Consider the following 23,171-nt stretch of genomic DNA (forward strand, 5'->3'; position numbering starts at 1 on the left):
TAGCTGCAATACATGTTCTGGGATTACCTTCTATCCGTTTATAGTAGGTATTGTAGGTTTTCCCAGTGAACCTTTTCACCTCGGTGTTCCGCACCCACGGTTCCTGAATTAGTGTGATGTCCACGTCCGTTCCCGCCAGGAGAACGGTTAGGTTGTCCGTTGCAGACTGTGAATGCTGCAGATTAATTTGGACAACCTTTAAACCCATGTTTATTGGTTTCCTTTTTCGGACTCGGTGTCATCTAGCTGCATGCAGTTCGTTGGCACCATCGACCTCATCCTGCTCCTCTTCCGGGTTTGCAGAACGGAATATCTTCAGCTGGGTCTTTTTGATCCCAAACTGAAGTTGGTTTCCCAATTTCTCCAGTGGTTCCAGACTCTCTTCTGTAATTAGAAGGAGGAAAGACCTGCTGTGCCTTTGCGGAGCCTCCGCTTTGATGATCGACCAATTGGTCATCGGCACCGAGCGATTATGCGCCTGAAGGTAAGGGATTGATTGATTGGCTTCAAACTCCATGTTTGGTACCCAGATGTGAGCCACCGGCCTTCGTGGAATCTCGCTAGCCGGAATTAGCTTGACTTTCAAGCCTTCCCAGCTGTTCTGGATTTTACCAATCACGTTTGTCAGAAAATCCATTAAGAATTGGTCATCGCATTTAATGACACGGTAACCGCGGACTACCTCCACCGAGTCGAAACCTGGTGTTTGGGTCTCCGGGTTCGCCATGACATGGTCAACGACTATGCGAGACAACCGTGCCTCAATCTCTGGCCATTTGTCAAGCACTGGTTTTCCGCGGTTAGAGGTTTCGTCTACCAATGCCATTTGGAGATGGTCCCGTGCCACTTCACTAAATCGCTTGATAGGTTTGGAGGCAACTGCACCCTGATCCGATATCTTGTGCTTCTTTGGCCCTTATTATGAGCAACATTCGATCTTCGACTTTAGTCGAAAGTGCTGATCGAACGAATTTTCATTTGGTATTATGGTGCTCATTCATTGAAGAATAGGACTATTGTGAATTTCGATCGCTTGACGCATTTACAATAGATAATTTTTCTCAGCTGATACAGCAAATCAAACTAAAAGAAAAACCGATTGTGTTGAAATTCTTTGCTAACAACATTTTTAAAAGTTAAAAAAAGTATTTTTTGAGAAAATGGAGTACAACGGAGTTGTGGTTCGACGATTCAACGCTCGATGAAAGATTAGTGGAACTAGCTAGATGTAGAAAACAGCTGAGGGGCGCATCCAACCCCCTTGAAATGGCTTCCACTGAGTAAGTTTAGTATTTTCAAAATGTGTTGACGTACATAATATTACAGAAATTTCCTTACAGTTTTTTAAAGAACTTTAGATTATCTAAAGAGCCGTTTATGAACCTACTGTCCAGTACAAAAAACCAGTTGCAGCAGTGCACCCGAGCCAAGAGCTCTTCACTATTCTCCAAAAAAAGCAAAACAAATTATTAATGTGTGTGCAGCTTTGCACAACATTTGCTTGTTTTATAATGTTCAACTTCCGGATGAAGAGTTATCCGATGAGACCCTCAACGATGATGCTGAAGATATTGAAGTGGAGCCAAATAACGGAGAAGCAGAAAACATAAGAAATGAAATTCTTAAAATATTATAGAAAAATCTAAAAAGTATTAAATAGAAACCTTTACGCCACAGTTTCTGTTTTATTTTTGTTATAAATTTTCTTTATTCAATTATTCGTCATTCGAAAAAAATATGTATTTCAGTTCCTCTACGTATTTCAGCCCATACCTGCCAAGGGAAAATAATAAAAAAATAAAAATGTATTTCTATAAACATCACAAAAAAAAACATTATTAACCTTAATCCATTTTGCTGCCGTTCTAACTGGTGGTCCCAAGCAATTCAGCTCCGTTGTAAATTCCTCGCAAAATATTAACATATATTAACATATTCCTGCATAATATTAACAAAATTAGTATATATTTATTATTTGGTTACTATAAAACAATAAATAATCGCAAACAACTTACATTTTAACAAGTTTTCCCACAATACGCTACACAATCGAAAGCAAAATTGCATTCGACTCTAAATTCGGTATACAACGAAAATTTCGACAGCGTTGCACCGCTCATAATACCAAATTGACATTCGATTTTCGATCTTCGACAACCAACGAATATCGAAGATCGAATGCAACTCATAATAGGGGCCAATATTTGCGCTATGGATTGTACTTATCATTTTAACTTGCCGGATACAGAGAACGTTAATGTATAGAGAAGTATCACGAGTTACGAATAGTGTGAATTGTCAAATATGAAGTCCAACCACCGCCGTGGTGTGGTGAAACTTTTAACAGAGCTGATTACAGTGATTTCTTTCTTTAGTATATTCGCTCTGCACAGTTTTTTGTTTTGGTGTATTGATACATGTATATGTATTTATGTATAGCAATATATACATATATTATGTTAGTTATGTTTGTGCAAAAGTTCCAGTGCGTCTACAAGTCTTATAGGGTTACATATGTGCATATGCGCTGCAGCAACCATGACATATCTCACGACGCATCGCCTTATCATATTTACATGCAATAAGTAGGGAATAAATGCCCGAATGAACGGTTACACGACTACAAGAAAAAAATGCATTAATAGGCGCAGCCGTAGCGGCCATCATTCTATATAGTTGCCATGGTGCCGAACAGTCTGAAATAGTCGCGGCGGCGTTGAACAGTTTGAACTATTATACAGTACAACAAATCACATCATCAAAAAATTCATTGATAAATTCGAGCTCATAGTTCTAAGAGCAAAGTACTTTCATTCATAAAACGAGCCGCCCATATGTCAATTTTCTCAACGATGAAAAAAATTTACATCTAAGACTGAACATATCAAATCAAAACAGTCAATACGGGAATATTTCTTACAGAAATATTTGCCAATATTTGGTAAATCGTGAATTTTTGTCATATCGAATGGTCGCGGCTCCGTATATATGTTTGCACCCATATATGTATGTATGTAAATATCTCTTCTAAATGCTCGACAGCCGCAGCTGTTGTGCGTCAAGTGCGCGTATGAGCATACAGTAATTTGCAGAAAACAGCACAAGTAGCTTATAAGAAAGTTCTGTGTCGGACATTTGACTAGGAGAAAATTTCGAAAAAATTATTTTATGTTCCCTGATAGTAGGTAAATAGTTAATTAGTATATTACTTTACGTATGTAGTTCTTCAATTGATAAAAAGTGCACAAAAATATATGCATATATCTGCAAGATTAGAAACTTACTCTGAAATCAGAGCATTTGAAGGTTACTGTACAATTTGAAGGTTACTGTACACACAATGCTGTGCTTATGAATGTGCGCTGGATTTCTAGAGAATTTTCAGCGAGCCGTAATATTTTTTGCTGTGGCAAGTGCACGCAGAATATATCCATACATACATACACACAGCAAATATATATGCGCATATGTATATAAAATCACATATAATATTTAAATTTGCATATGCCTGTGTGCCTGGTAATGAAGGATTTAATTTGGTTTGAGGGAACTAAGTTTTAACAGAAAACATAATATATCTATGTACATATTTTTGGATGACTTGCTCTTTCTAAGTCACTATTGAACTTATTTTTTTATGATAAAGTGCCTGTAGCTAGCCTACAGCGTTAACATTCTTTCTTTCATAAATACAAACGAATTTTACTCAACTGCTGTTTAATTTGACCAGTTGAGTATATTTCTTTTAACTTTTGGTGAAAAATATGTCTGTGGTGAACTACGCGCGCAAAACGAGTACCCCTCAAAATTCCACACCTTCCAGTCATTGAGACTTCTCTATACATTAACGTTCCCTGCCGGAAATGTTGATATATCAGATGTATAACGATGAAACATATTTCATTTTTTCATTTTTCCTATACAATTTCTTAGCTCTGTAGGTAAACCTCTATTTAATCCTATTGTTCCACACACTCTTATTTTCTTATTTAACAACAGTTCAGCAGTTTTAACACTATTGTAATATTTGTCTTGAAATAGATGGTGCCACGACTCCAGCCCTGAGGAGAAGCATTTGGAGCAGGATTGCTGCGAGAGTTTGCTCCTGTGACGTAAGGTGTGGGGTGATATGCGATACACTAGACAGGGCTAGTATACTGGGGCGGCAGCCCTTGGTCGGGAAAAACCCGAGTCATTCCGGTAACGTAGAACCGGCTGCCATGGGAATGGGACCAACCCGTCGAAACAGCTAGTTTCCTGGGCTTACCGTTAGATGAGCTAGACGAAGACGACCGGTGATTACGCTACACTGACAGGGCAAAGGTACTGCTCCAACAACAACAACAAATACTCAGAAAGTCCTTTGGACTCCACGCCATTCAATTTCCGGACTCGTAGCTGTGTACCGGTCACTGGACGATCGGCACACACGCGGAAAAGCTAGGGTTACCATTTAACCACCAAGCTGTGGGACCTTTCAAAGGAGACTGTTGAGCACTTTCTCTGTAAATGTCCGGATGTGGCAGCTAGACGATTAAGGTCACTGGGTGCTCCTTTCTTCGACAGCCTGGGGCAGTGCGCCAGCCTAAATCCCATCAATCTTGTCCATTATATAAACAGAACTGGCTGGCTGTAGATATCTGCTTGTTGGAGGTCATATAATGACAGCAAAAGTCAATTTAGTGCTACTTGAGGAGTGGTAGTGTAGCACTTCAGCCATTTCATCTACCTACAGTCAATGTCAAAAGAAAGTGTACAAACTTGGAATGTATTAATATTAGCTTTATTCAATACTTTGATGGGTGATACAAAGAAACATAATATATTATATTTTTTTAATTCATATTTAATACTATTCGAGTTTATACAAAAACCTACACAAAATTATTACAACGAAAAAAGTTATGAACGAAAAATCGTATATACTTCATAGTTTAGGCGTCAAATGAAAGTGTACAGAAGAGCAGGATCCATATTCAGTATTTTGTATGCTTTCCATTTGCCTTTATCACTGCTTGCAAACGTCGTGGCATAGAATTAACAAGGTTTGCAGTCACTTCTGGTGCAATTTTCTGTCATTCTTCAGAAATCGCGGCTTCGAGCATATCCTTACTAGTAATGGTTTTTTTCGGATTTGTCTGTCTAGGTGTTCACACAGATGCTCAATGGGGTTGAGGTCCGGTGACTGGGGAGGGTGATCTAATTGCTTGGGTACGTGATATAGCATCCATTCTTTGACAACTTTCGCAGTGTGCTTAGGGTCGTTGTCTTTTTGAAATACCCAAGACCGATCCAAGCTCAATTTTTCGACACTAGGGCGCAGGTTATTCTTCAATATGTTGAGATAGTCTATTTTATTCATAGTGCTTTCTATGAATGTCAAATTACCTACCCCGCCAGCGGCCATACACCCCCACACCATCACCGAGCCACCCCCATGCTTCACAGTGGATACTACATTACCTTCTGCAAGTGCCGTATTTCTGGTTCGCCAAATTTTTGTTGCTTTTTTTCTTGCCGAACACCTCAAATTTGCTTTCGTCGCTAAATAGTACGTTATTCCAAAATGAAACGCCGTTATACTGGTACTTTTTAGCAAAGTTTAATCGCTTTATTTGATTGGTTTTCGAGATAAGAGGTTTTTTCCGCGGAACTCGCCCATGGAGACCGTTCGCATACAATGCTCGACGAATTGTGCTAGCACTAACCGGCTTTCCAGACGTTTGTGAAATATTTTTGGACAATTTTATAGCACTTTCTGACGGATTTATTTTCACACTTCTCACAACCGACCTTATTTCAGCAACATTTAGTCGCCTTGGTCTGCCGGATTTTGGACGATTTTCCAGCTTGCCATACTTTTGTTTCTTGTCAATAATTATTTTTTTTATAGTATTATGGCTTCTGTTAATAATTCCACCGATTTCGCGCAAGGTTTTGCCTTCCTTGTGATATTTTATCACAAGCTCCCGAATATCCAAAGACGTTTGTTTTTTCATTGCAATTTTTTTTTTTTTTTTTCAAAGCAACTACCGATTGCGACTAAGCAAAGACTTTAAATGAATCGTATACGATGACTCTCACAATAGACGCAACTATGTAACGGTTCTTTTCCAAGTCCGTTATCTGGCAAACAAGTGGTCGATGATTTGTACACTTTCTTTTGGCACCTAATATATGAAGTATTTTCGATTTTTAGTTCATAACTTTTTTTGTTGTAAGAATTTTGTTTTTGTTTTTCCCTAAATTCTTATGGTATGAAATATCATTTAAAAAAAATATTAAATGCTTCTTAAAATTACCCAGCAAACGTATAAAGAAAGCCCTTATTATTACATTTCACGTTTGTACACTTTCTTTTGACATTGACCGTATCTACCTGAAAATAAAATAACCATTATTGGGAACACACTTTGTCAAATTACGAAAAAATGTCAGTTACTGATACCACCTTATTCATTGCACAATGATCTGTGCTTATTACTTGAAATATTTCTTAAATCCCGGAAATTTAATTTTACTCTGGTGTACATATGTCTTTAAACGTTCATCCATTTGAATTGCATTAAATTAGTTTAATAAAATTCAGTAAAAATATGTTTTGATTCTATCTCATTTTAGTTTATTTAAATTTTTGGAAAACTTAACGTTTTAAAATATTTCACTGTTAACTAAAACACATTTCTACATTACATGTAGGTATGTAACATGTACGAAATGGAGTAAACGCTTTGAATTCTTGTAGAAACTTACAACTACAAAGCATTACGAGTGTTGATGGCCGAACGTTATAACGAGGGGAAGTAATGCGCCACATATTAAAATTATAAGTTCACTGATGCGCATTCCTTTCGAGCTGGCGCGCGTAGTGTTCCCATTGGAGGAACGTAAATCAACCTGTGATTCGATTTCGTTCAAAGCACTATCCAGCAGGCGGTAGCCGTACTGTTCATGCAAATGTAGACGGTTATCACCAGAACTTTGTGTGAGTTCTGGCAGTACATGTACTGTTGCTACATACAAAAATGTTCCAGCTGAAAAAAGCATAGCGATGCCGGTGGCATTTAAGGTATTTAACGTTTCTTTCTGTTCCTGTCCAATGCCGAAATACGTCAGCAGCGTCAATAATGGGGCCGATAGAGAAAATATGAGCAGGTGCTTGCGTATTTGTTGGCGTTCAATTTTTTCATGTAAAAGAAAACTAACAAGACCAAAGGCGGCCGGCGCCTTATGAAGCATAATAGCTAAAAATACAATTATTTCGACATCTTGATGGCTAGTGGTAGCGGCAGCTCCCAACGCCACTCCATCAGCTGAAATTAAGGAGTTTATATGAATGTAGTCCCACTCAAATGCAAAATAAATTAAGTTTTTTCGGACGTACCAGCAGCGTGTACGACTAAGCCCAATGTCGCGGTTATATTTTTATCATTTACGTTGTTTACGCTTTTGTGTTGCGATATTTGATCAACCAGCATCATAAATACAAATCCCAGTACAAGTGATAAGCCAATCGTGCGGGAAAACTCAGGTTCTGCTCTGTAACCATTGTGTAAATGGTCCGTTGTGGAAGGAATAACAGACTTCTCAAATTGGAGATCACCAGTTGTGGTTGTTTCTGGCAGACTATTTTTTTTCGGGTCTATGTACATCGAGCGAACTCCTTCGGGAATAATGACGGTCAATGCGGTACCTACCAATAAACCTGCACCCAAAACCGTTACAAACTTTAGCTTTTCCTGAAAATAGTCAAAAAACTATTTTTTAACATATATGTTTGTAAATATCTACAAATATATTAGGTATTTCGCTTTCTTTAAATAGTCAAAGAATTCGAAATTGTCAGCAAAGTGAAATGGTAAGGATTAGTTAATTACCCAATGAATTGGATTATCGTGTTCCAAACAAATGTAGCACACACTAGTAGTTAACAGTCCAAACATTAATTTAAAACCCAACTTCCCTGCACTAATTTAATCTACCTCACATCCACTTAACACATACTATTGGTTATTCCATTTTTATAGCAATAAATAATAACGCTATGAAAATTATTCTTGTGCATATGCAAACTCTAAAATATGCATGAAGAATAAAAGACAAGAGAAAACAAGCAAAACCTTAGTAAGCATTTTTGATATTAGACAGCGGCATTATTCGTTATATAACACATCGAATCAAAAATAACTTTATATTATATTTAAACAACGCTGTTAGCTTTTTGTTAGAAAACCATACTTTAAGATACATATATTGCTTGACAAATTAAATCCTGCCATAAATTTTGTGACAAGTTTTACAATGCATACGGCGAGAACAAATTCGCAGAAAAAATTTCCGTTATTTTTGCTTTTGTTCGTATGCATTGTCTACTCATAAATTAAACTCAGTTTCGTGGCAAAATTGGCTTGCTAACAATGGATTGTGGAACTAAGGAAAATCGTATTGCAGTGATTGCCTTGCATAAGTGTGCAAGTGAGATCTACGAATTGTTGAAAAAACTTAATGTTTCGAGAATGTTTTATTTACAGCACGATCAATCGTTTTCCTAAATGTCTGAAGTGACAGGCAGAATAAGATTTGGTCGTCCTCGCGTTTCGAACCAGTGTAGACATAAAAGTCGTTCGAGAAAGAATTCGAAGAAATTACCTTCGAAAGCAGAAAATCATGTCCAAGAAAACGAATGTATCAACCAGATCCATGGCAAGACTAATTAGAGATGATCTCCACATGAAAGCATTCCGTCGTTCAACTAGTCATCTTTTGACAACGCCCTTGAAGAAAATTAGACTCGACAGATGCAAGCAGATCTTCGATTTACGCGATTCTTCAGTCCAAGGTTTCATGAATTTCATGATTACGCTAAACCTAGAAATTTTAATTCAAATTTTTCGCTTAATTTTAAGTTATGCGGTTTTTTGAAACTGAGCAGTCTTTTGTTGAACAGCAACTGGGATTCCTTGTTTCAACATCTTGACGTTTCTAATTGTTTCGAGATTTTTAGAACTACTGTGGTAGACGTTTGTAGAAGTCGTTCCCACGACAGTCGGTTCTGCGTTACCGGAACGACCCGAATTTGCGTTGATCAAACTTCGAAATAAGAGAAACAAATTTCTTCGTAAATTCAAAATATGTAAAAACTCAAATTTGTTTGCTCTGTATAAAGAATATGATAAGAAATTGGTGTTTAAATAATTTTTTACACAGAAACTACGTTCTTTGATTTGAAGAAAGTTAAAAATCTAATCAAAAAGCGTTTTGGGATTTGTATTATGAATTCGAAGAAATCTGTTTCCAATATTCCGTCCCCTATTTTTTTCGGTGACAAAGCTGCTAATACTACAGCCGATACCGCTAATCTCTTCGCTGAGTATTGCCCACTGAAGATGACTTTAGAGGCATTACTCGACTTAAATCTTCTTCAAACACAGATATTGATGGTTTGTCAAGTCACCAAATGCGGGTACTTTTATTGATGCCTGCAAATTGACTTTCATTTCACCCATTTTCAAGAGCGGTAATAAGAACGATATTAGTAACCACAGGCTTATTTCAAAGCTTTCCGCCACTGCAAAGCTTTTTGAACGTATGATCCAGGATAAATTGCTTGTTGCTGTCAAGAACATGGTGCGTTAGGAGCAGATGGCTTGTTGTTGTTGTTGTTGTAGCAGCATAAACATTCCCCATATTTACATACGGGTAATGCTGCTGGGTTGACAGTCCTTGGCCGGATATAAATCCGGGTCGTTTCAGTAACGTCGAACCGACTGTCGTGGGAACGGAGCAGATGGCTTCTTTCCTGGCCGCTCAGCAGTGACTTATTTAGCTGTATTTTCGGATGATGTTATCGCTGCCTTCCAATCAGCGCACCAGGGCACCACTCTTGCTTTTTAGTCAGCAAGATTCCCGCTTTATGCAGACGACGTTAAGATTTTTTCTACGATTACTAGCTCCCTCGACTCTGAATTGATGCAAATTGATTTAGATAATTTCAGCAATTGGTGTATCAATAATCGTCTATCGCTCAACATAAATAAGTGCTTCCAAATTAGCTTTTCCAAGCGTGCAAATGTTATTTACTCGTCTTATCACACATCATGAAAACCCCTGTCACGTGTAAGTGAAATTAAAGACTTGGATATAATACTTGATTTGAAGCTTACTTTTACTAGTCATATAAATTTAAGTATTGCCAAATCTTACGCCATGCTTGCTTTTGTTAGGCGTCATAGCTCCGATTTCTCCGACCCTTATACGCTGAAGCTTTTGTAAACCCGTTTGTGCGTTCCAAACTGGAGTATGCATCTTTCATTTGGTATCCGTATTATACGTGCCATGATGCTAGAATTGAAGAAATCCAAAAAGTGTTCTTACATTTCGCACTGCGTAATTTACGCATTTTGGATCCTATCCCTACATATGAAGCGCGATGCTTATTGATCAACTTAAAATCATTGCAGAGCAGGAGAATAATCCTATCTATATCTTTCATTTTTTGACCTAATCCGTGGTACTTCTTGAAAGGATTTGCTTTAATATTCCGGGCAGAGCTCTACGTAGTTCGGAGTTCTTCTATGCCTAAATTTATTAAGATATATTTTTCATTTTCAAAAGATCACCTATTGAAATCATTGAATATTTATTGTAAATAGTTTAATTATACTTCCTTTTTTATTGCCTATTAAACTTAAAATATGTCCACTTAGCCTATAAAAACCTACTATATTCACAGGCTAAATAAATAAAATATATACATATAACAATTAAAAATATTTCTATAAATAGTGAAGATTTAGAATAAATAATTGCGCCATTTTAAGTCTAAATTTTCGCCTGGGGCGCTTATAAATCTTCCAATAAAACAACATTTTCATAAATAGTGTGACTTATAAAACCTTAGTTAAATGGGCAAAACTTTCCTTTACTACCACGATATATTTGAATGGGGGGCGGAGAGGGAGGGGGCGTGGCACCACCCACCACGCCCATTAGAAAGAGCAAGGTTACACCACTATAACTGTGAAAGTCCCAACCTCCTAGTGTCCCTATAGAACCCCCAGGAGATGTTTAAAAATTAGGTTTTTTCCGACCGCATCTGCAGTTTGTACTGAAATACAGTTGAAGATAAGAGTATACAGCAGTCGTCAACCCAGCAAGCATTTAACTTAGGTTTTATATTTCATAGCACTTATGAAAACGTTGTTTTATCGTAAAAGTTATGAGTGCCGATGGCGAAAATTTAGGTCAAAAATTGTTCGATTTTGCATTATTTCCCTATTTATAAAATGTTTTTTTTTGTAAAAATATTTGTTTTTGTAATATACATGTATATTTGAAATCAAAAAAGCGCCGCAGGCGAAAATTTGGAATAAAAATCGCGCGATTTTTATTCCAAATTTTCAGTATTTCTAAAAAGATTTGTTTTTGTAATATATATGTATATTTGAAATAAAAAAAGCGACGCAGGCGAAAATTTGGACTAAAAATCGCGCGATTTTTATTCCAAATTTTCAGTATTTGTAAAAATATTTGTTTGTGTAATATATATGTATATTTAAAATCAAAAAAGCGCCGCAGGCGAAAATTTGGACTAAAAATCGCGCGATTTTTATTCCAAATTTTCAGTATTTGTAAAAATTTTTGTTTTTGTAATATAAATGTATATTTGAAATCAAAAAAGCGCCGCAGGCGAAAATTTGGACTAAAAATCGCGCGATTTTTATTCCAAATTTTCAGTATTTGTAAAAATATTTGTTTTTGTCATATTATGTATATTTGAAACTAAAAAAGCTCCCCTATAAATAATAAAAGAATTGTTCGCTTTTGGTTGACTGGGCTTTTCTTATTTCGCTTTGTTCTTCTCTCTCTCATCGTCCGTTTGACAGTTCGCTCCTCAAATTTATTCTGCACGGTATTACAAACGGTTAGAAGAACATTTGTAATAATAGAATTTTAATAGAATTTGGACTATTATTTAGTAAAAATAGCTTTAAATCGAATCTTAATGTAATAAAGAATCTTTATAAGTGATTTTGTTACTTTTCTGTGTTTGTATTTAAGTGAAATAAGCGTCTGTAATAGGGCATTTTTTCAAGCTTATGAAAAAAAGATGCATTTTTAACGTTAAATATTGCTATTAATTCTTAATTTTAATTTATAAAAAGTAATATAAATCAAAAGGCTGATATAGTGACTACATTTGCGTGTTATAATTTTTAAATTCGGTCCACGCACTTAGACATTATAAGCAAATATATCGTGGTAGAAAAGGAAAGCACAGCCGTTAAATGCTTGTTGGGTTAACAATTGCGGTATACAATTCTCTCAATGATATTTCGGGCCAATAAGCAAATACGCTCGTAAAAACTTAAAGTTTACCCTTTTCTTGGGGTTTCTATGGTGACCCAAGAAGGATGGAACTATAATATTTCCAATGGTGGGACCTTACTTTTTCTAATGGGCGTGGTGGGCGGTGATACGCCCCCTCCTATATAAATACATTGTGGTATTAATGGAAAGTTTTGCCTCCCCAGTGGTCTGTAGAAAAATTAGTACGAAAGTTTGGGCTGTCCTCTTTCTCATGGGCAGAGTTTTATATACCACGTCCAATCCACCTCCACAACACACTCTTAAATCAGTGGATAATTAACTAAACATTTCCCAAGCAAAATGGTTCTATATACCTCGCTTAATTTCATCACTAGTGGAATCATACCAGCCATATATGAACCGACAAGCATTACAGCTACCAGTAAAACAAGCATGGCCGTTTCTTCCGTCATTCTGTGCGACTATTATTGTATTTGCTTCTAACTTATTGACGTTTTTGTGAAAATAAAACACTTCCAAATGCTAAAATAATTACATACACGGTTAAAAATGCAGCTAACGAATTATTTTACAGCATTTGGTATTGTTTCTTTTTATAGTTTCGCTTATTTGTTATCTGGATATAAGGATACTAGTTTTACTTGCCACGCTCAAAAACTTCTGTACTTTAATTCAGATGTTAAAGTAATGCAGTACTAGTTCGTAAATGTCGTTATGTGTGAGACGTATGTACATTGTTACTGCTTTTATTTATCAAGCGAAACACTGAGTTTCATTTTTAACTAAAATAACTTGTATGAATACAAGCACATCCGCATTAACAAAAACAAATTCTTAAACTCAATTGATAATAGTTAAATAAAAAACTCTCATTTGCAAAGTAACTGTTTTCTACATTCGGAACGATTACTTCACTCCAATATAGAAAAATAAACACAGCGTAAAAAGCCGAAAACCACAATAGAACTGCTGTGGTCTAATGGCCTCTGGTCACGATCCAGCATGCTTGTCCAGCAGGCTTATATGTGTGCGTGTCGGGTGACACTCGAACTGCTGAACAGCATGCTGGAGCGTCACCAGAGGCCATAAAGCTTAAAAATAATCGAAAGGGCAATCAATAATCGAAGGATTTTATGTTCTGCACACAGTCGTTGCCGATGAAATTAAAGGAAAGAATATTGCGAATATGGGTATTTTCCAAAACGCCTGTTGCTTTGTGTCCGAACAAAAGGCCTCTTCTATTCGCCATTTCTCCGTTCGCTACCTTGATGCTGGATTAAGGGCCCGACCCATTCAGTGCTAATATTTTGTTTTTGAATAGTCGACTTCAAAATTTCTATAAGCATCTTAAATGCGCTTGTAGACAATCTATAAAATGTCTCAAATTTATAATCATTTGTGTAAGCAAAAGTCTGAAATTTGTTATCATTCTCTAATAACTCCCTTGTGGCAATGAATAATCTGCTGTTGAAGTTATTCCTAATGTATGGATGCACCCAGAGCCTCCTTTTTCTTTTATTTCTCCTCCGATAGTGAAGATAGTACAATCCCTACTAATATTATATACATATGTGAATGTAAGTTTGTTTGTTACGCTTTCACGCAAAAACTACTTAACCGATTATTATGAAACTTTGTACACATGTTTTTGGAGGTGTTAGAAGTAATATAGGATACTCTATATATATAAAAATTCAGCCGTTTTTCGCGTTGTGATGAACTTTACGGAGAATGGCTTAACCGATTTTAACCAAACTTTGCCCAATTGAAGAGACACATGTGAAGAATGTTTTTGTTTTGAAATTTTAAGAATCGGACACCAGGGTCTCGAGAGATAGGCCAAAACGTGGACCCGGGTAACCCTAGAATGTGTTTGTACAATATGGGTATCAAATGGAAGCTGTTGATGATTTCTATAGTATAGAGTAGTTTTCATACCGTTCCGTGACTAGGGTCTCGAGATATAGGCCAAAAAGTGGACCCGGGTAACCCTAGGATGTGTTTGTACAATATGGATATCAAATGGAAGCTTTTGGTGAATGCTTTAGTACAGAGTATTTTTCATGCCGCTCCGTGGCTGGGGTCTCGAGATATAGGTCAAAACGTGGACCCGGGTAACCTTTGGTTGTGTATGTACAATATGGGTATCAAATGAAAGCTGTTGATAAGTGCTTTAATACGGGGTAATTTTCGTACCTTTTGATGACTAGGGTCTCGCAATATATGCCAAAACGTGGACCCGCCGTGTCTTTGCACCGATTTAAACCAAACTTGCACACATTGTTAAGTAAGTATTGAAAATGGGTTTCGTAAAGTTTGGTTGTAATTCGGAACACTTGCAACGCGTACAGCGTTCTTTTGAACCAGCCATAATGTCGTTTACTTTTTTAACGCTTGGGGCGGAACTGAACTGTCAAATTGACAGTGTGAGTTACAATGTGTCAATATTTCTTTCTGATTTGGACGCCATAAGGAGAATACCTAAGTGCAAAGTGTAAACATTTTTTGTGAATTTTTTTGGAGTGGTGAATAATTTCTTAGGAAATTTGAGAATTTGATGTGAAATCCGAATGTTCAAATGAAATTATGTTTTATGGATTTAGTTTTTCGGTTCATATGCGATAAGCTACGATACACCATGAGTGAAAAAAATGGTAAAAAAAAATGAAAAAACAAAAGAAGTTGTTAAAGGATGCAAAAGAAGAGCACGAAAAATGAGTAACTTTGATGGAAAAATTAATAGTCTTATCATGCAAATTGTCAACAATTTTCAGAAGAAAAGAGATGATTTAAGAAAATCACAACAAAATAAAATAATCCTGACCATGTGGACTTGGGCTTTTAAACACATATGCATCGAAAATATAATCCACAAAATTGAAAAAAAACATGTTTTAAAGTCTCAGAATACCATAATTACAATCATGTTTATTACAGTCCAAATGCCAAGACAATCACGTAATCATTTTGGGCGTTCGACAAATAATAATAGGCGCATGAGAAATGCCCGGAATAACGAGACATCAGAAGAACGTCAAGAACAAAATGAAGTAGTCAAACGATTGATGAATAATGTTATCCAAGCAACTATATTAATTGGCAAATTCAAGAATGAAGACGTTCTAATACCAAGAATTCCAATGATTCCACCTGAATTGCCATTTGAATTCAAGCGTTTGCAACTGCCCATTCGTTTAGCATTTACAATAACTATCAATAAATCACAAGGGCTAACTTTAGAAATATGCGGGATGAATTTAGAAGAACCAGTATTCACCCATGGTCAACGATACGTTGGCTGTCCACGTGTTGGGAAGCCAACAACATTATATAATATTTACTCAAAAGCAAATAGAAAAACAAAAAATATTGTTTATGCCAAAACGCTTGAATAAAGAATAAAGAAATAAATAATATGAAAACCATATCTTTTCTGTTCTAAACCATATCTATTCTATTTTAGTGTGCCCAGCGAAGCGGGCCGGGTTTGCTAGTAAAATAAATAAAAATAAAAAAAAGTCGCTCTTCGCAGCTTGACATATTGAAAACTCGTACTTGTACGATAGCTAGTTGCATTGTGTGCGGACAAGCAGCCGTATCGGTATCGTCGCTACATTTCAAAATAAAGTAGTGCCGCTGACGATACGATACGTGTGCGGAGGCCCTAGCGTAACCAAAAATTCGTATGCGGAAGCAACAACAAATTTATCAAGTAAGATTCGCCGCTAGCGATTATGGCTATAGCTCATTGAACTGGTACAATAGCTCCTGATGACGCTCAAGCATGCATGTCCTGCAGCTTATATGTGGGCCTGTCGGGTGACACACGAACTTACTTCGTGTCACACATACGTGTTGTCGGCTTTTGCATGATGAAAATCAAAAATTTTAGATATTAGCGTCATGCACCCGACTCGCACACATATAAGCTGCAGGACATGCATGCTTGAGCGTCAACAGAAGCTATAACTCAATATCGTACAAACACATGCAATTTAAGGCAGGTCTATTCCAGCGTTGCCAACGTATGTTCAATTATAACAGCTGCATAATCTATTCGCCTGTTGCTAACGCTTGTTGAAGAGAAGAGGCCTAAAGTAAAATATTCCTAAACACAACCCTGAAACACTTGACGATGTCTGGCGTTCGCAAATGTTCGCAAATCGTTGATATTCTCGATACACAACAAAAGACAACCAAATTGCCACATAAAAAAAATTTATGACGCATTTTAATATTCAAAGTAAATAAAATATTCCAAAACATCAACATGGCTGCGAAGCATAACTTTACAAAGCATCAGGATTTTACTGATTCGATGTATACATACGATACACTCTTGTACACTTTTCGCCTTTTCCTTTTAATTCGTCTTGTGCAAATACACATGCCAGAAAATGTATCCGTACACAAAGAAATGAAAGCAACATATTAATAAATTCATTGGAAAAATAACTAAAACATTTTAAACTTTTATGAAGAATGTTTTGTCAGTTTTTCTACAATTTCTATAGATTTTTTCCTAAGTGCTTCTTTAATTTAATATTTTACAGAACAAGAACAATAAACTTGACTTTCACGAAGCAGTAAAAGTTTCCGTATCCATGAAAATAGGGATTTTTGCTGTATGCAGTGGCATATCCATACACAATAATGGTTTTATTTAAGTTCCTAATTTATTTTGCTATATTCCTAATATTACTTTGTTATTTTAAGGCTTTTGTGTACAAGTTATTTTAAAGTTTTTGTAGCGCTTGAAACTAAGGAAATTAGTGTTGGCGAGAGAAAAATTATCCTTATCACCCGACACGCACACATATAAGCTGCAGGACATGCATGCATGAGCGTGCGGCGCAGTTATAATGAGAAACATCAAAATAAAAACTAAATAAAATGGATGCCGGCAAAGAAATTAGGTCTGTAAACATAATTCTAATAAAATGTTTGTTAAATATTATTAATTATGAATTCATTTTTAAGAAAAAAGAGTGTGTCAGTAAACGTTTTGTCTTCTTATTACTTGCTATAAAATGTGATATAGAATTTCCCAGGCTTATTGCTGTCATAATTTTTTGATACGGATTTCCTCAAACTGTTCTTTACTAACAGCAAAGTGCGCAATTAAATTAGCTATTTTTTCTCCTTGTATTTTCTTCATAAATAAAAAAAAATAAGTAATTGGCGCGTACACTTCTGTTAGGTGTTTGGCCGAGCTCCTCCTCCTATTTGTGGTGTGCGTCTTGATGTTGTTCCACAAATGGAGAGACATACAGTTTCAAGCCGACTCCGAACGGCAGATATTTTTATGAGAAGCTTTTTCATGGCAGAAATACACTCGGAGGTTTGCCATTGACTGTCGAGGGACGACCGCTATTAGAAAAATGTTTTTATTAATTTTGCTTTCACCGAGATTCGAACCAACGACCTTTCTGTGAATTCCGAATGGTAATCACGCACCAACCCATTCGGCTACGGCGGCCGCCGTATTTTCTTCATATTATTAGTAATAATTAAAGAAACCAAAAACACCTCATCATGTTGGTCTCCTTGACGCGGGGATGAGGCTTAAGTGGTGGTCTGACCCCCATAGTATGGGGGCCAACCCAACATGAACTAAGAGGGAAGCTTCATATGGGGATTGGCTAGCCATCCATTCGCTTTACGGCGAACTTGGTGGCCACCCAATCATCATGCGAAGATCACCGCACCGACGAAGATCCCTTTGTCATCCCCAAACCCCTTACATCCCGTTATTTCCTCTCCTAGCCCACCCCCTAATCCAGGGTGTTATGCGACACCGTGCCCATTGGATGGTTTGCAGCCAGGGGGTTCCCCAGACCGGCTGTATTTCAACGGCGCCTTCCTAACACCGGGCCGCTTTAGGAAGTAACTGTGGCCTTGCCACGGCATGGGGCGCTGCCGTGGTGGACCGTTTTGAATTCCCCATTATATAAATAGACCACTGCGCTCGCCTCGTCGAGCAGGTGGTCGTACGAAAAAGATGAATACAAGCAAAAATTTAAGCAACAAAACTTCCATTGTAGCGGGAGCAGGCTACAGCGGTCGCAACTCTACTGCCAAACACACACATAACGCTCTTCAGCGCGGAGGTGCCGTTGTCAACGAAGACTCGGACCACGAAAGCGTCGGGAGCACTAACACAGCTGAGGAAGAGGCTCTTCTGCGTTCTCCGGCTAGGTCCAATGGTGCTGCTTTGGATAGCAAAAACAGACCAAGGATCAAGCCTGATAAAGAGAAGCTGAAGGCCAAAGCCCGATACAAGGCTGCGGTCAAAGTTTGTGACCGATTTTGCAGCAAGTCCAACCTGACGAAGCAAGAGGAGGAACGGTTGGCTTGGGCCAGAGAGGAGATCAAAAATGGCCGGGCCTTCTACGCAGCAAAGCCAATGTTCGCAGCCTCGAACCCGAAATATGCGAACAAAATCGAAGAAGAGGTAGCCATCAAGAGGAAGCGTTCTGCGGATAGTGGGACCTCAGGGCCATCAAAAAAGCAGAAGCACAGGCACGAGACGGCTAAACCGAAAAACGGAGACGAAAGACCTACGACGTCGAAAGCAACGGCAGCGGCCAGTGAAATTGCCAAGAGACACCTCATAGTGGCACTTACTGACCGTAGCGACCAGCTGGGGCGAATGTCGCAGGAACGGTGGAAGGTAGTGGAAATGAAGCTACTGGAAACCTTGTTTACTAAAATGGACGCGGAGCCGAACGCACCCATGCCAGCATTCGACGGAGCAGGGTGGTTCAGCGGCGTCAAAATCATAAAATGCAAGGATGACCCCACTCGCACATGGCTAAAGGAAGCGGTAAAAACGCTTCAAGGCCTGTGGGAGGGGGCATCACTGGAAATCGTTGATCGCAGCTGCATTCCCTCAATACCGAAGGCAAAGGTTTTCATTCGGCGAGTGGTAAAACCGGAATATGCGCTGCGACTACTACAACGACAAAACACGGACGTGCCGACAGAAGATTGGAAAGTGTTGAGCGTGGCAAAACCAGCAACTGCTGATGGTGGCCAGGATTACATTATCCAAATCAACAAGCCGGCAGAGGACCTGCTTTACGCGCGATTCGGGAGGATGGCTTGGGGAGTTGGTAGCGTGCACCTTCGCCTCAAAAAGCGCAACCCGGCAGACGACAACCACAACACGCTCGCTGCGGGGGAGGTGGAAAAGGATCTCGGTATAGAAGAGATCCTGGAAGCCTCCCTCAATATACAGGAAGTGGAGAAGGGTGACTTGGAGGTAGTATCCAACCCCGAGAAGGTACTGAGGCCAGATGCTGAAAGTTCATCAGATAAACCTCCACAAAAGTAAGAACGCCTCAGCCAAGCTCCTGCTCAACATAGAAGGAGTCGGCTACGATGTGGCTCTAGTCCAGGAACCATGGATAGCGTCGGGCAACAACACATACATCCCGATTGTAAAAAATAAGGTAAGAACAGCGATAATGGTAAAAAAAAGTATATGTTCTTATATTGATCATAATCTCTCTTCAGACGATCTGACAATGGTGGCGCTGGAGGGCTGCAAGAATGAGACGCTACTCTTTGGGTCCTGCTATATGCCACATGATGAGGAAGCACCACAGACAGAACTTCGGAAGCTGGTAGAAACAGCTGCCAGAAAGAAGCATGCTCTGGTGGTAGGAACGGACGCAAACGCACATCACACGGTCTGGGGAAGTGCAGGCATAAGCGACCGAGGTGAGTCACTATTTACCTATATTCTTCAGAGTAGCCTAGAAATAGCTAATAGAGGTGTGGAACCAACATATGTGGGACCAACCTCGAAGAATGTACTCGATTTAACACTCTACACAAGCAGGCATGTTATGGTTCAGGAATGGGAAGTATTGAGTAGGCCCTCATTCTCTGATCACAGATACATAAGCTTTCAGGTTATATTCCGCTCAAAAAACAAGCCTACATCCTTTAGAAATCCTAAGAATACGAACTGGGACTTGTATAGGAATATACTATCAAAAACACCAATGATACCCCGGAAATACAAGTCACACGTCGCGGTTGAGAAAGGGGTTGAATTGTTTGCAACTACTCTTGTCAAAGCCTTTAAAAGATCCTGCCCTCCAACACGTAATAGACGCAAGGTGAAGCCTCCTTGGTGGAACAGGGAATTAGGAGCACAAAGACGTAGAGTACATGAATTCTATAGGTTAGCCAAAGTTGCTGACAATGAGTTCTGTTGGAAAGAGTATAAGGATCTACTAAAAGTATACAAGAAAGAGATACGTAAAGCCAAGAGAGAGTCTTGGAAAGACTTCAGTAGCAGTATGGAAGACACTAACGATGTGGCTAGACTCAGGAAACTGTTATCCAAGAATCCGTCTATGCCAAGAACAATGCGACAAATTAACGGGGAGTGGGCTGACAGCTGTGAGGACTCTCTAGAAGACCTAGTCAGTACACATTTTCCAGGGTGTGCGGACACTGCAGATCTCGAACCTAGAGGAGATACTGTGCACGAAATCCCGACGAACGTAATTACGACCAACAAAATAGAATGGGCTATACAAAGTTTCGACACATATAAATTGCCAGGACTGGATGGAATCTTCCCAGCCATGCTCCAAAAGGTAAGCCATCTTGTGGTACCATGGTTAAGACAACTATTCAGGGGATGCCTGAGGTTCAGCTACGTTCCTGTATTGTGGAGAGAAGCGAGAGTTGTGTTTATTCCAAAAGCGGGAAAAAGCAACCTCTCTAAAGCAAGCTCTATACTCAAAGGAATACAGGCCCATTAGTTTGGCTTCATTTCTCCTGAAAACGTTAGAGAAGATTTTAGATACATACATTAGAGACACAATTGCGCCGGACGAATTATCCAAGGCGCAGCATGCTTACACTAAAGGCAGATCCACTGAAACTGCACTTCACTCACTTATACTAAACATAGAAAAGGCAGCAGCAGAATATAAAGAGTATGCTCTAGGAGTATTTCTAGATACATCAGGGGCCTTTAACAACGTGACCAAAGATGCTATTTTAAATAGCATAGAGTCACTTAATGTGCAACCCGCGGTTTATCTATGGATAAGGCAGCTATTAGCTAGCAGAAAGATAAGAGCGGAGTGGAACGATGCGAGCGTCACCAAATATCCATGCAGAGGTACTCCGCAAGGTGGGGTACTATCACCGCTATTATGGTTACTTGCAGCAAATGAAATTCTTAAGAAACTTGACGGAGGGGCACCAAAACTAGTGGCATATGCCGATGACATAGCTATAGTAGTTACGGGAAAGTACTTGGACACCATCAGTAATGTGATGAACAACACTCTCAAAACGATACACCAATGGGCATCTCGCGCAGGGCTAGGGATAAACGCGGGAAAAACGGACATGGTACTTTTTACCAGGAAGTACAAAGTTCCGGCGTGGACAGCAAATAGCTGTGGAAGCACAACGTTGAGGAGAGGGTGAAAAGGGCCAGTAATGCGTTGTACGCATGTAAAAGAATGCTGGGCGTTACTTGGGGTCTATCACCCTCTCTGATGCATTGGTGCTACACAGCAGTAGTCAGACCGATATTGCTGTATGGAACCTTAGTATGGTGGACTGCGACAAAAAAACTGGCATACTTAATGCCGCTAGAAAGGATTCAACGACTCGCTGCTCTGTGCATAACAGGAGCGATGAAGACCACTCCAACGGCGGCGCTGGAAAAGATACTCAGCATGCCACCTATTGACCTCATGGCGGAAAACCTGGCAGCGAAATCCGCGAGGAGGCTAATGGCTGCGGGGGTATTCACCTGCAGAACCTTCGGTCACAGCTCAATAGGAAAGTGGAGCTCAGATGGCACGGACTACATGACTCCGTACTTTAATTGGGAGAGAAGGTTTCGCGCTACAATTGAAGAGGAGGGATGGCACAAAGGCATGAAGCCTGGCCATAGAACCTTTCACATCTATACAGACGGCTCGAAAACTCCAGACGGAGTGGGAGCGGGTATTTACTGCTCAAAACTAGGAATAAGGCAGCCTATCAAGCTGCCAGACCACAGCAGTATTTTCCAGGCGGAAGTTTTTGCTGTGGGGAAGGCCGCGGAGCTAGTCTACACTAGAACAAGAAAGAACTCATCAATTAATATATACATGGATAGTCAAGCAGCAATAAGAGCAATAAGCTCATATTGTATTAAGTCCAAAAATGTTCGACAGAGCAGGGACGCCATAGAAAGGCTAGCCGGAAACAGTAGGCTGCATATCTACTAGGTACCTGGTCACAAAGGCATTATGGGGAACGAAATAGTAGATGAGATAGCAAAGAGTGCTGTGAGACTACCATTTGAACAAGAGAACGACATACCAAAACCGCTAAACACAATATACAACGAAATGGACGTCCACATGAAAAGGCAAGTGGAAGCTAGGTGGACTAACCTGACCACATGCAAAACAGCAAAAGTCATGTGTAGAACTAACGACAAAAAAACTGACTCCATTCGTACTTACGCTCTCGAGAAAGGAATGCAGAACTATCATAGGTATGCTAACAGGCCACAATCTATTGGCTGCATATGCGTACAAGATAGGGATTGCTAACACGGACAAATGCAGAAAATGCAGAGAGGATGTTGAGGAGACTTTAGAACACCTTCTGTGCGTTTGTCCTGCATTATTAAAAACGCGACTAAGATGTCTGGGAGCCCCATTGTTTGAGGGTCTGGAAGACGTCTCAAAAGCGGAGCTCCCAGCTCTTCTTAGATTCGCCAAAACCGCTGACATCCTACATGATGTCTACTTCAGGTATTCTTAGAGGTCGGTCTCCATCTGGTATCGCTAGGGACCAAAAGGTCT

At 39.0% G+C, this 23,171-nt stretch overlaps 2 protein-coding genes across 7 annotated transcripts; both read right to left on the reverse strand.

Annotated features, from left to right (window-relative positions):
- Positions 1–238: 238 nt before the first annotated feature.
- On the reverse strand, positions 239–826 carry LOC128870256 (uncharacterized). The gene has a single exon (XM_054112856.1). The coding sequence runs from the start codon at positions 824–826 to the stop codon at positions 239–241; it is 588 nt and encodes a 195-aa protein (XP_053968831.1).
- Positions 827–6,595: 5,769 nt separating this feature from the next.
- Positions 6,596–13,266, reverse strand: LOC128870462 (zinc transporter ZIP9). Of its 6 annotated transcripts, XM_054113132.1 has the most exons (4): positions 12,976–13,239; positions 12,684–12,852; positions 7,385–7,739; positions 6,596–7,313 (listed from the first exon to the last, which is right to left on the reverse strand). In XM_054113132.1, the coding sequence occupies exons 2-4, from the start codon at positions 12,780–12,782 to the stop codon at positions 6,766–6,768; spliced, it is 1,002 nt and encodes a 333-aa protein (XP_053969107.1). In that variant the 5' UTR covers positions 12,783–12,852; positions 12,976–13,239; the 3' UTR covers positions 6,596–6,765. The 6 variants fall into 6 exon arrangements, with proteins under 6 accessions (XP_053969107.1, XP_053969111.1, XP_053969109.1 ...); XM_054113136.1 differs by lacking the exons at positions 12,684–12,852; positions 12,976–13,239 and adding an exon at positions 13,246–13,266; XM_054113134.1 differs by lacking the exon at positions 12,684–12,852 and having other exon boundaries at positions 12,870–13,239.
- Between the last annotated feature and the right edge of the window lie 9,905 nt (positions 13,267–23,171).

Source organism: Anastrepha ludens, chromosome X, assembly GCF_028408465.1.
Source record: "Anastrepha ludens isolate Willacy chromosome X, idAnaLude1.1, whole genome shotgun sequence".
Taxonomy (NCBI): Eukaryota; Metazoa; Arthropoda; class Insecta; order Diptera; family Tephritidae; genus Anastrepha; species Anastrepha ludens.